Consider the following 15,010-nt stretch of genomic DNA (forward strand, 5'->3'; position numbering starts at 1 on the left):
GAATGACGATTGATTGGCTGATTGGTTGAGTTTTGAGTGAGATTGGTTAGTGAGTGAGTGAATGAATGGACGGACGCAGGAGTTAACCCGTACCTTCATTCTTTAATCGCTTTCACCGGTATACTCTGGACAAGCTTTCTTTCGTCTATATTTCCCCCTTCCTGTGACTTAAGCTCTTGCAATAGGGAGGTATCAAGATTCAAGACATCTCTGCTATGCCTGATACTCTCTCCGGCGGTAAGCAAGACTGTTTGTTGGTCACGACGAATGAAGGAATGCGCGAATAGTTATTGATTGGTTAATTCGTTGATTGCTGATTGATTGAGGATTGAGTGAGATTGGTTAGTGAGTGAATGAATGAATGAATTGATGCAGGAGTTAACCCGTACCTTCATTCTTTAATCCCTTTCACCGGTATACTCTTCTGGGCAAGCTTTCTTTCGTCAATATTTCCCCCTTCCTGTGACTTAAGCTCTTGCAATAGGGAAGTATCAAGATTCAAGACATCTCTGCTATGCCTGATACTCTCTCCGGTGGTAAGCAAGACTGTTTGTTGGTCACGACGAATGAAGGAATGCGCGAATAGTTATTGATTGGTTAATTCGTTGATTGCTGAATGGTTGAGGATTGAGTGAGATTGGTTAGTGAGTGAATGAATGAATGCATGCAGGAGTTAACCCGTACCTTCATTCTTTAATCCCTTTCACCGGTATACTCTTCTGGACAAACTTTCCTTCGTCAATATTTCCTCCTTCCTGTGACTTAAACTCTTGCAATAGGGAAGTATCAAGATTCAAGACATCTCTGCTATGCCTGATACTCTCTCCGGCGGTAAGCAAGGCTGTTTGTTGGTCACGACGGATGAGGGAATGCGCGAATAGTTATTGATTGGCTAATTCGTTGATGGCTGATGGATTGATGATTGAAAGACTGGTTGTTGTATAAATGAATGAATAAATGAATGAATGTAAAAGTTAACCTGATCTTCATTATTTCATTCCCTTATTTGGTATACTCTAGACAAGCCTTCCTTTATCTGTATTTCCATCTGCCTACGACTTCAACTCTTTTTCTCAGGGGCGTATCAAGACACCCCTCCTAGCATAATTGACCGACCTTTGCTATTTTGTGTGTGTGTGTCTGTGTTCTTTTTATGGGAGCAGCGTTTTGCAAGCTTTCTATATTGCTATTTTGTTTTTGCCTTTGGTCTGCCTCAGTTACTGTGAAAGAGAATGAATGAATGAATAAACGAACCAGTAAATCAATACATATGCAAAAATACGGTAAAAATGAATGACTTTAGGTTAGGTTGCATACAGACACGAGACAAATGGGAAACTGCAAGGACATGAAGGAAGGGGTGTTGAAGGATATGAACTAGGCGGGACGGAGGGATTGTGGAGGGAAGGAGGTGACGGAGGTGAAGGAGGCAGGGAGGTCTCTAATCACCAATCCCTCCCCCGCCCCCAACACCTCCGCATGACCCCCGTTCACCCCACCACCACCCCGCCAGCCAGCAGCCAATGAGGACGTGCCAATCTTGGTGAGGGTGTATTTGTCGTCCATCAAGCACACCCTCCGCAGCAGCTTGTTCGTACCGACCTTGTTTCGGCTCCCTGCACACACCCGCCTCGCCCACCCTAGCAACGCGCATCCTATAGTGAAACCAAACTGTCGAGTCCGTTTTGGCGTAGGCTCCCGCGGGTCCATTTCTCCCCTCTGCTCTGCCACACAGTCCCAACACCTATTTTTTTCCTATCATATGTTACCTAGAGCTTACATATGAGAGGAAGAGACAGGTGTTGGGACTGTGTGGCAGAGCAGAGGGGAGGAAAGGACCCGTGGGAGCCAATGCCAGACCGGCCTCGACATATTTGGAAGACTATAGGCTAGACGTGCCCTGATAACGAGGACGACGACGACCAGGTGAAAAAGGAATAACATGGAAAATGGGAAAGGTCAAGCCGGGTGTTTAGTATTCCACGGCAAACTATTCTATACCGGAGTGGCCGAAGATTATCCACGTGCTACATATATAACCCTAGCACCCATCACAGGCTCTAAGGCTTATGCTACGGAGATGAGCACCGAGGCCACGCGCAGCTACAGCGTATGCTCCCTGTATGCTAAACTAAATAATCCGAAGTTTGAATGAGACCAGACAAGTGAAGCACCGTCCTTAGCATCAAGAACAAGGCACAACTAAAGAGCAAATACCCCGTCGCTTGCACCGGCTGAGGTTTAATTAATCACCTGAGCACATTAAGGTAGACTGTACACGCGCTACGGACTCACTTACCTATCTATCTATCTATCTATCTATATCTACCTATTCATCCATCTATCTGTCTATCTGTATGTGTCTATAAGGGGACTGTCATGCGCTACGGTCTCGATTACCTATCTGTCTATATGTATGTACCTATTCATCCAACTATCTGTTTATCTATTCATTTGTGTGTCTGTCTTATATTAGAGAACTGTCATGCAAGCTGTGTTAATGCTGTGCCCTTCGAACACATGCCATTTATATTACTATCGGCAGCGCGGGGATGATGAAACAATTCTCACTCCGTATGTGCGTGAGTGATGCGAGAGGAAGGAAAGAGCCAAAAATAAGTATATTCTCGGAAACAACTTACAGCGGAGTGAAACCGACACGGCAGCCGCGGGACATATTCCGTGCCGTCCGTCAATGTGGCGACGCAGATGGCAGCCGTCCTCCCGCGGGGCTCCTCCATGTAATAATAACACTGGCCTGCTGAGCCCCGAAGGACATTTTTTTTCTTGCATGTACCGGCAAAATTTCGAACACTATACGTTTCAAACTATTCACTATTAACCTTAACATACAAGCTTAAGTGTGAGAGTGAAATATCGTCAGGAATTTGTAATATCGAGTGTTTTTGTATGCGTGAACAGAAATAGTCTGTAATACATGGATAAAAAAAAAACATATATATAAATACGAATATAACAAAATGGAGTAAAGCAGAACAATGATAGTATGAAAGTAGAACACCGTCAGGAATTTGAAACACGGATTTTTTTATACGTGAACAGAACTAATCTTAAATAGATGCTTAAAATATTATTAACATAAGGACGAACACAGGAAAATGGAGTAAAGCAGAACGATGATAGTGTGAGAGTAAAAAATCGTCAGGAATTTGTAATGTCGAGTTTTTGTATGCATGAACTGGAATCACCTTAAACAGATGCATGTAAAATTAACATAAGTACGAACATAACATTATGGAGTCAGGCTGAAGTGTGAGAGCAAAACTGTCATCAGGAAATTATAATGTCGAGTTTTTGTATGCATGAACAATAATTACATTTAAAGACAAAAAATAATTAACATGAGTACGAAAGTAACAAAGTGGGGCCGAACCAAATGTTAATAACCTTTGCCAGTGGTCAGTAAATTCAGTAGTCTAGGCCTATCACAGAAGGTAAATGACGCCTATTATCGCCGCCCAGCCTTCACCCGGAGCCCCGAGTCATCGCCCCCGTGACCTCCGAGGAACGGCACAACGGCGGCGCTGGATAAATGTGTCGAGGCGGGGAAAACTTTATCACGAAAACAACACAATACGTCTCTAACTCTAATTCACGTCACGAAACGATACGAGAGAGAGAGAGAGAGAGAGAGAGAGAGAGAGAGAGAGAGAGAGAGAATCAACAAAAAACACTATGCGTCTCACTACTCATTTTATATCACAGAACGAGAGATATAGTGAAAAAACGAAGAGAAAAAGAGGGTATGATTTGACAAGGCCGTGTCGCCGTGTTGGTGGCGTACGTGACTCAGCCACTACCATGAAAATAGCTCTATACAGTACACGCTGCCGCTGCCATCATGCGGGGCAGGGCTCAACACAGTACGTGGGCGGTGGGTGGCCCGGTAAACTAATGAAGCCGCATGACGCCCTTACAGAGATAGATGGAGATAGATAACACTGATAATTATACCAAGGATGTTGTTGTCTTTATTATCTCTCTTGTAGATATGATGAAAAAAAAGGTACAGAATGGATGGAGTAGCGGCCGACAGGTGGCAACAGCTCGCCAGTGCCACTAACGCAACGCGTCATTGCTAAACTTAGCGACCTGCCTGCATTGCCCTTCCCGCGCTTATTCAAGAGCATGTTGCAGGTGACAGATTGTGTTCACGAGTTTATGTAGGTCTGTATCATCGGTACACACTGAATGGTTAATAATGAGGCATTAGGAGGTGCCACGATGGGATTACCGAGGGCGTGGGCGCGGTTATACAGACGCTAGCTGGGCGGCTTGAATCATGAGTAGCGCGCATGACTGACACCGCCCAGAGGAGGCTGCTCGCGAGACACCCGCCGTTGTCAATAGAGCCTTTGAGCTACCTCTTGCAGGCATGATGTACAGCTGCATGACGCGGCACCTTGTCTACGAAAATAAAGGAAGCTGATCCTTGTATGGGCGTCCCCCAATGGAGGCGGCTCTCGAGACACCAGCCGTTGTCAATAATGCCTTAAAGTTACTTCCTGCAGGTATGATGACGGCTGCATGACGCGACGCCTCGTCTGCGGAAATAAAGGAAATTGATTCTTGTAAGGGCAAAGCTAGGACAATGATACCTTAATGGTTCGTTTCCATGTTTTAAGAGTATATTTTTTAGCATTTTTCCTGTCCCATAATGCATTTCGCAGTTTGTGAGCGAGACAAGCAAGCTCAGACTTTCAATGAACAACATTTCCCATGGAGTCATGGACCTCCTGCGTTGTTTATACACATTAAATTTACCACGGAGGGAGGGAGGCCTAAGTGAGACATTACTAGCAGGAACTGCTCAAGCAAAGCACTTGGCAGGCTGCTTGCTCAGGCTGCGGGAGGGACGGGGGACGCGGGGGTTGCGGGGGGCCGGCGAGGCAAGCAAGTGCTGGAGCCAGGAGGCAGCAGCGGCAGCAGCAGCAACGCCTTATCATCAAAACACACACACGCACACCTCATCCTCCTCTACACTCTTGCTTCACTTGTATCCTCAGTCATGGCCTCCAGGTTGGGAGTCGCTGTTGTCCGGCTGGCCGCCGCCTCCAAGCAAGCCGCAAAAGTAAGTCCGCAAAACTGTAAATGCGTCTCATATTTTGTGTGAGGCTCGTCACCTTGGCTTGGTGCCTCTGTGCCTCGGCCTGTGTCTGGGCCGGGCTGACACCGTGAACATGATGAAAGTGGACACAGTTGACGGTGGCGGTGGTGACGGTGGTACTGGGGTCATAATAATTATAGTCTAACGTTATTCCACTTTAAAATATAGGAAAGTGGATAGTGTCTGACCTTCCTCACTTTTCTGCGTGTTAGCTCCACTCCCACACCTTTCAGTGTCTCCAAGGGCTGTATTCGGCATAATATTGATGTTTAATATATGTAAATTGGCATTAGACGAAACTTTCACACCAAAAACTTAATGCACACTTTATTCCCTAGTCTGTGAGGCGCCCCTGACGCCCCTGACGCCCCTGAGCCCCTGAGCCGTGTACCCCCCCCCCTCCCCCGAGGTTATCGCCGCGGGCCAGCCCCAGGCCGCCGCCCCCGCCCCGCCGCCCACACACGTGTCACGGACACTTCCAAGAGGGAAACCTCACCAATACACTATGAACAATACTTTAATGAATGACTGGCTGAATAAATTTATAGATAGGTGTATAAAACTAAAATAAAAAATAATAGTGATGAAGACAGATGAATAGATAAATGAATAAATAGAGAGGTTAAATAAAAGTTACCCATACAAACAAAATCAACAGGCAAAAATATCAAAAATTATATATATCATACTTTTATATATAATATAAAAAATATATTTTGAACTTTATTGTTATTATTATTATTATTATTATTATTATATATATATATATATATATATATATATATATATATATTATTATTATATATATATTATTATATATATTATTATTATTATTATTATAATATTATTATTATAATTATAATAATAATAATAATAATAATAATAATAATAATAATAATAATAATAATAATAATAATAATAATAATAATAATAATAATACAAAAATAAAAATAAATAATTTCAGTAATAATAATAAGGATAATAATAATAATAATAATAATAATAATAATAATAATAATAATAATAATAATAATAATAATAATGATGATGATAATGATCATAAAATAATAATAATAATGCTATTATAATCATAATGATAACGATGATTGTTATTGTTGCTGCCACTACAACTATTATTACTCTTATTGACGCCATACTGTACGTCATGACTTGCGTGGCGTCCTCAGGCATTGTGACAGAAATAGGGAAGGGGCGGTCCCGTGAGTGTGTGTGTGTGTGTGTGTGTGTGTGTGTGTGTGTGTGATGCTAAAACACACATCATTGTCTATTATCTCCCGTTGTTTCATCAGTCCTTGGCATATATCCTCCCGTTGTGGGTGTTTAGAAATCATTACACGCAATACGCGACCACAACCTGAAAGTGGGGAGCGCTTTGGGTCATGGTCATCGACTCAGCGTGTGTAGACTGTCTTGGGGATATCCTGACGTGAGAAGCGTTCATAAGCCACCGTGAATTACCTGTACGATGAGGTAAACCGTGCCATGGGATACTTTCTACAGTTGAGACAAGGTATAGCGATTCTATGAAGGTTTATTGCATGGTCAGGCGTCGATGTGTGGCCCCATAATATTCCTTTCTCTTTTAGTTACCCCTTGCAGCTTCCACGCCTACGCTACGAGGTGTGGAGTAAATCAATCATAGTATAATTCTTCGGGAAAGCAACCTCAGGAGCGAGTTAATTATGTGTGTCCTTCTAATGCTCCTTCCTCGCTTAAGACACACCCTGCAGCTTCCTAGCCTACACATTACGAGGTGCAAATCAATAGTGACAATTCCTCGGGACACCAACCTCAGGAAGAGTCATATGAGCGAAGTCATTATAAGAGTCCCCTTACAGTTCCTTCCTCACATAGTCACATCCTGAAGCTTCCTAGCCTATAATACAATACGGGGTGCAAATCAATAGTAACAATTCCTCGGGACACCAACCTCAGGAAGAGTCATATGAGCGAAGTCATTAAAAGAGTCCCCTTACAGTTCCTTCCTCACATAGTCACATCCTGAAGCTTCCTAGCCTATAATACAATACAAGGTGCAAATCAATACTCATAATTCCTCGGGACAACAACCTCAGGGAAAGCCATGAGTGAGGTAATCAATGGGTCCCCTTGCAGTTCCTTCCTCACATAGCCACACCTTATACAGCTTCCTGGCGCACAGTACAATACGAAGTGCAAATCAATACTCATAATTCATCGGGACACCAACCTCAACAAAATTCATGAGTGTCCCCTAAAAGTTCCTTCCTAACATAGCCTCCCACACCCTATACATGACTCGGAGGCCTTTAATGGGGGCGACGAGACATGGGAAGCAAAATAGGTAATCACTATTCCACCCCACTTTAAGAAGCAGCCTCATGAAAATTGATGAGTGTTGATACGTATGCCTCTACTGTCCCCTCCTGACCCACATCTTCAAGGCCGTTAATAGGGGGTGAAGAGAGAGACAGTAAACACAGACTGGTACTGTCCTGTAATTTCGAAATCTCAACCTCAGGAAAATTAATTGGTTAGTTTTTTATATGTATTTCTCTGATGCTCCTTCCTGACCCATTTATTCAAGGCCGTTCATGAGAGGTGACGAGACAATATACGGAAACTGGATTCGTATTCCTCAAACGTCCCTTCCTGACCCACACGTAATAGTTTCCAAGGCTTTTAATTTTGGGTGACGAGACACAGGAAGTCCTTAATGTTTATCTTTATCCCCTTTATCTGGCAACATCAACCTCGTGAAAATCAATGACCTAAGTTTTTTTATACGTATTCTTCTAATGTTCCTTCTTGACCCCCATTTTATAGCTTTTGAGGCCTTTAATTTTGGATGACGAGACAGAACAAACCAGTATTGGCCACGTTATCACAAGGACAAACCCATGAAAATTATAATGAGTCGAAGGTTAATACGTAGCCTTTTAATATCCCTTCCTGACCAACAAGTTATAGGTTACAGAGGGTGGCTTAACATAGGAGACAAGTCAGTGATGTCCCCGAATCTCGCATTAAAAACCTCATGAGAAAAATATAATGAGTCCAAGGCTAATACGTATCCTCTTAATATCCCTTCCTGACCAACAAGTTATAGGTTACAGAGGGTGGCTTAACATAGGAGACAAGTCAGTGATGTCCCCGAATCTCTCATCAAAAAACTCATGAAAAAATTATAATGAGTCAGTTGCTTATGCGTATCCGTGTAATGTTCCCTTCATACCCACCTGTTTAAGCTCTCAAGTCTTTAATGGGGGCGATGGGACGTGGAATAGAGGAAGCAAACCAGTGATGTACCCTGAATCTCACAACAAAAACGTCATGAGAATTATAATGAGTCAAATGTTATGTGTCTCCCTTTTAACGCTCCTTCTATACTCCTCTGTTCAAGCTCTCAGGTCGCTACGTGGGTGAAGGGACATGACGTAGAGGAAGCATACCAATAAAGTCCCCTAAATCTCACAACAAAAACGTCATGAGAATTATAATGAGTCAAATGTTATGTGTCTCCCTCTAACGCTCCTTCTATACTCCCCTGTTCAAGCTCTCAGGTCGCTACGTGGGTGAAGGGACATGACGTATAGAGGAAGCATACCAATAATCACTCCCTACCGCCTCTCAACGACGCTCCTGCTTAAAGACTCGTGCCGGTAATGTATAGTAGGCGGAGGCGGCGGCGGCGGTGGTAGCGTCAGCGTGTCAACAGAGCAACGTAAAGCAGGTTGTTGGCCACATTCTCTTAAGCATACGGCGCTTGAAAACACCATGTGCCCCCGCCTAAAAAATTATGAATGGCCACGAGGCGAGACTAGAGTATTACACGTCACTACACACACACACACACACACACACACACACACACACACACGCTGGTTTTTTTTTTTTTTTTGCTACTTCCATCCTTTCTGAGCGTGAGGAAAATGTTATGTGTCAGTTTCTCTCGTCTTTGCTTCTTTTCCTTTACACGCTGGATCTTTCTTTTCCTTCCCTTTGCTTTTCTTTCCTTCCTTTCCTCTACTTTTCTTTACATTTTTTTCTTGCATCTTCTGTCCTTTCTGAATGTGAGGAGAATGTTACGTGTCACTTTCTCTCCTCCTTGCTTTTTTTTTTATCCCTTGATCTCTCTCTTTTTCCTCTCCTTTTCTTTCCTTTTCTTTCCCTCACATTTATTTTTTTCCAACTGCTTCTGTTTTTTCTGAGTGGAAGGAAAACTTTTCGGACAAATTTCTCGCCTCCTTGCTTTTTTTTACTCCTTCATTTTTCCTTTTCTTTCCATTCCTTTATTTTTCTATCGCCTCCCTTACATTTTTTTTCAATTGTTTCTGTCCTTTCTGAATGGGAAACATAAAAATACGTGTCAATTTCTCTCCCCGCTTTCTTTTTTTTACCCCGTGATCTTTCTTTTCCTTTCCTTTTCTTTCTTCTTTTTTCAATTGCTTCTGTCCTATTCAAATGGGAGTAAAATGTAATACGAGTCAATTTTCCTCTTGGTTTTATATTTTACTTCCTTGATCTCTTTTCTTTCGCAGTAAAGTGAGTAAACACATCCACCCCCGCACACCTTGCTTTTTTTACTCCTTCACCTCTTTCCTTTTCTTTCCTTTCCCTTACATTTACTTTTTGTAACTCCTCCTGTCCTTTCTGCATGTGAGGGAAATGTTACGGGCAAATTTCTCTCGTTATTGCTTTTCTTACACCTTGATCTCTTTCCTTTCGCCTTAAACACACCCACACACCTACTTCTTCTCCCCCTAACCCACCCCCACAGTCAGTCAGCGGGCGGTAATTAGCCCACGTGTGTAGCCCAGGCTTAGTAATCATCCGAACACGTGTCTTGAGCACACTCCCGCCGCGGTGAGTTTATTAATTTTCATCAGATTCCGTCCACTGACCCTGAAGAACCGCAGGTGTGTTTGTGTGGGTGGGTGTGGGAGAGAGAGAGAGAGAGAGAGAGAGAGAGAGAGAGAGAGAGAGAGAGAGAGAGAGAGAGAGAGAGAGAGAGAGAGAGAGAGAGAGAGAGAGAGAGACCCACTGACCCTGAAGAACCGCAGGTGTGTTTGTGTGGGTGAGTGGGTGTGTGGAGAGAGAGAGAGAGAGAGAGAGAGAGAGAGAGAGAGAGAGAGAGAGAGAGAGAGAGAGAGAGAGAGAGAGAAAGGTTAACTCCACGTAAGGTTGTTATACTTCTAGCTTTGGTGTTGTACATTGTAATTATTTCGCACTTTCTTTATCTATTTTTTCCTGATAGATAGATAGATAGATAGATCGATAGAAAGATAGAGTGAGAGTTATATTGCATCTGAGAAATATATCTACTGCATTATCACTATCACCACTACAACAACAACAATAACACCTCTACAATCACCACCACCACCACCACCACCACCCCCACCACAATAACAACAGCAACATCGCCACCATCACACCACTACCCCCCCCCCTCACCACCACCACCACCACAACAGCAGCAACATCACCACCATCAAACCACTACCCCCCCCTCACCACCATCACCACCACCACAACAGCAGCAACATAACCACCATCAAACCACTACCCCCCCCCCCCCAAATCACCACCACCATCACCACCATCACAACAACAACAACAACAGCAAGATCATAACCATCAAACCACTACCACCCCTCACCACCACCACCACCATCACCACCACCACTACCACAACAACATCACCACCATCACAAGTTCACCACCACCACCACCACTAAAGACAGTCCTTGTTGCAGGGCGCGGGGCGTGCAGGCATGGCCACCACCCCCGCGGCACGTGCCCCCGTCAAGCAGTACTCGCCCGTGCCCAAGTACCTCCAGGAGAAGATGAAGACTTTCCAGGTGAGTGGGCCAGATTGGTGAGACCTTGAGTACATGAGAGAGTAAGGCGATCGATGGAGTAGAGGAGTGAGTTGTATTTTACTTTTCGATTTTGGGGAGCAGCGATATTCGGGACCTTTTTCTTTTTTTCTTTTTTTGCCTTTGAGCTTCCTCTTTGGCAGTAAAAAGAAAAGTTATTACAGTTTTTTCCAGATAAGTTGAGTAGTCATCCAAGTCTTGATCAATGGGGTTAAAAATAAAGCAGTAGCATATAATTATTATAAAAGAAACACTAAATTGTTCTAGGTAAGCAGGGTAGATATGCGAGGTTACTATTTATTAAACGAGCAAATGAGAAAAAGCAATCAGTAGGCTCATATAACTTCATAAAACAAGACCAAATAAAGTAGGTTTTAATTATTCACAAGAAACTTCACTGAATATATTTGGATATTTCTGAGGTAATTTTTACACAATATGTTAAACAAGTAATACAAGTAAATGGGGTTTCCAACAGATTCTGGAAACGAACATAAAACAAACGAGCATATATTTTCAACAATTCACAAGAAATGTTTCCTCACGTGATTTGTATTTTTCTTGGCCCTCTTTCTCTTTTAACGGTTAACGTATCTTGCATTGGCTCTGTGTGTGGCAAGATTGGTTTCCACGCCCCATACATCGTTTACATATTCACACATTCATTGATTTTATTTATGAACTTTTCCCTCTTAATTCTGATGCCGGACTGGGGATGGCGCGTGTGTTACCAATGTGTCGTGTGTGTGTGTGTGTGTGTGTGTGTGTGTGTGTGTGTGTGTGTGTGTGTGTGTGTCCATCCTTGCACCTTCAGGTAGAGATTACACGGGTGAATGTTGATTAGTACCGTACCTTGATTACGCCTGTTACCTGTGGCGATGACGAGGAATGACTTTGAGGATAATTGCACAAACTTGTAACTCCGCCCTAACTCATTATCAATCAATAGGGGGATGTCTAAATACAGGTTTTTCTTATCATTTTTATGCTCGTGTCTCCGGGTTAACCAGCGGGAAGACTCGTGTTACAATATATACGTAACTTTTGATATCAGGGAAAACAAAACTAACACCGTGAGAACATAAACTAAGGCAGTGTATATGAAATGAAAAGTACAAGACATAATTATAACCAGGCCACCTCATACTAGACGTGTTAATGCCACACTCCGTCTTATACATAATACTGTACAACCCCGTTTTAGCTAATATTGTATGACTGCCCCACCCCGATTTAGATATATGGCTGCCCCACCCAATTACAGACATATTACTGGCCCACTTCGTTTTAGATATATGATTGCCCCACCCAATTACAGACATATCACTGCCCCACTTCGTTTAAGATATATGGCTGCCCCAACCAATTACAGACATATTACTGGCCCACTTCGTTTTAGATATATGACTGCCCCACCCAATTACAGACATATTACTGCCCCACCCCGTTTTACATATATTACTGCCCCACCCAATTCCAGACATACTACTAACCCACTCCGTTCTAACTCGGTCACAGCCATGAGTTACGTGTGAAGTCTTAGGGTTCCATCTCCCTCTTCCAAACACACACCAAGGGATATGTTGGTTTGAGGGTCCCATGCAGCCCCTTCCTGGATAAAGCCATGGGTCATAATTTATACAGCCTAATGATCAGGTCCCCTTCCTGCACACTCCCATGGGCTATGTATGTAGGTTTAGGGTCCCACTTACTACCTATCTTTGGACACAGTATTATGTTAGTTGAGAGCCCCATGCACCCTCTTCCTGGACACAGCCATAGGTTATTATTATTATTTTTTTTGAGTCCTGCTTACCCTCTTTATACGACAAGCTTTGGATTAGTCTAGAAGCCCAATAAAGCCTTTCTGAACATATCCATAGTTCTGCTAGTGAGAAAGGATAATCGAAAGTTCTGTACGAGTGAAGGAACCATGAACACAGCCAAGGCTTATGTTAGTGAAAGGACAAAACCCCTTCTTGAGCACAGCCATGAGTTATGTTAGTCTGATGTTCCAATGCACCTCTTCTCTGGATACAGGCAAAGATTATGTCTATTGTCTTAGGGCGTCCCAGAAATGGAGTAGATCAGGCGTTCTCAAAGTAGATACCACCTCCAGGGATAGATTACTGACGCTCCTTCCCTCTCCCGGCAGGTTCCCGACGGCCTGCCCGTGTATATCAAGGGCGGCCCGGTGGACAAGATCCTCTACGCGCTGACGGGGGCAGTATGCGCGGTGGGCCTCGTCGAATGCGTCCACGTCTGGTACGTCCTATCTTACCCCCCCGAGAAGAAGTAGACTACCATCAATACCGCCGCCAGTTTGCTCTTGGCACCACCACAACCACCGCCAGCACCACAACCACCACCACCAGTATACCGCCGCCACCACCACAACCACCGTCAGTATATACTACCACCAACGGTACCAAGATGAGGAGGCATTGGTGTGTAAACGAAGATGATATATGACGACTGAAAGATTGTATAATGACGTAGAAGCATATGTAATTAGACTACTACTACTACTACTACTACTACCAGTGCTACTACTACTACTATTACTACTACTACTACTACTACTACTACTACTACTACTACTACTATTACTACTACTACTACTAAAGCAACATTACCACCACCACCACCAATAATAATAATAATAATAATAATATACTCCCTCGGTGCTGCATACTGAAAAGCGCAAGTATTTCAACAGCAATCCATAAATAGCATATACGTGCGCGGCCTTCACTCTCACAACAACAACTCTCGCGGTACTGTTACGAGGCGATGCAGGGCAGACTGGGCAGTATTATGTTTCTTTCTCGCCCTTGTGTCTGTGTGTGTGTGTGTGCGGGGAGGGGGGGGGGGGGGGGGGTGCTTGTGCCTGGTGATGGTAAAGTCAGATGTAAATATTTCAGACAGCATTTAAGACTGTGCCTCGGGTTTGGAGGGCAGGGTCGAGCCATTCTTCTGTCTTACGTGTACAACCATGTCCCCTGTGATGTGTATGTGACAGACGGCTGGAACGGCAGGGTGATCATGGGCTCCCTGTGCAGATATAAATAGCTCCTGTTAAAGATATGAGTTTCTATTATTTCGCCCTTTTCTTATGTACGCAAAAAGAAAAAAAAAAGCTGAAATGGATATGGATCAAGTACCTCTCTAAAAAGAATAGAAACACGGGTAGTATCTTGCCTCGACCTTGAAGCTAAAAAATAAAGAAACCAAGTACTGTCATCATCATAACATGGGTTTTAAAAGGTTGTGGAGAAGTAGAAAGTGTTACTCGTGTTCTCATGAGAATATCCACTCACAAAGAAAGAATCAAAACGCCTTACTATGCATAGGCCCACTGGACGGGTTCAGAAATAACGCAAGGAAAATAATGGGTCTTTGAAGAATTACTAGCACAAAGGCAGAAAAAAATATGATAATGAAAAAAAAGGCTAATGTTACACTACAAATGGACAGAATATATATCGTGTAGGTAGATGAATGGCATGTATCGCGAGTCACTTGATTCTTAGAGGCAGAGAAATGGTGTACACGTATATTATTCTTCGTCTAGAGTCCATCTTCTCCCATTCCTATTCTTATACTTTATATTTTCAGCAGACTATCCTGGCTGGAACAAAAAAGGTGAGGGCCAGGGCCAGGGACAAGGAAAAGGACAGGTAAAGGGGTCTATATATCGATGCCAAAGAGACCAATCATCAGTCTGTCGTGTTCATCTTCCTTCTTCCTTCCTTCCTTCCTTCCTTCTTCCTAATTTGCCGCAAGGGCTTCGAGCGCAGCACATCAGCTCAGCGGCAAAAGTTAAGATTGAAGTGGACCTTGGGTTTTCCGCGGTGATGGTGTGTGTGTGTGTGTGTGTGTGTGTGTGTGTGTGTGTGTGTGTGTGTGTGTTTACGATAAGACAGATCAAGCTGTACATAATTTAGAGAGGAAGAAAAATATATCCCACATAAGTTGCAAAACAAAAAAGTGTGTGTGT

General features: G+C 43.4%; 1 protein-coding gene across 1 annotated transcript; it reads left to right on the plus strand.

Moving 5' to 3' along the window:
- Positions 1-4,890: 4,890 nt before the first annotated feature.
- On the plus strand, positions 4,891-14,097 carry LOC126998536 (cytochrome c oxidase subunit 7A1, mitochondrial-like). The gene is made up of 3 exons (XM_050860306.1): positions 4,891-5,092; positions 10,888-10,992; positions 13,166-14,097. The coding sequence occupies exons 1-3, from the start codon at positions 5,030-5,032 to the stop codon at positions 13,307-13,309; spliced, it is 312 nt and encodes a 103-aa protein (XP_050716263.1). The 5' UTR covers positions 4,891-5,029; the 3' UTR covers positions 13,310-14,097.
- Positions 14,098-15,010: the final 913 nt, after the last annotated feature.

The sequence above is a fragment of the Eriocheir sinensis genome, chromosome 14 (assembly GCF_024679095.1).
Source record: "Eriocheir sinensis breed Jianghai 21 chromosome 14, ASM2467909v1, whole genome shotgun sequence".
Taxonomy (NCBI): Eukaryota; Metazoa; Arthropoda; class Malacostraca; order Decapoda; family Varunidae; genus Eriocheir; species Eriocheir sinensis.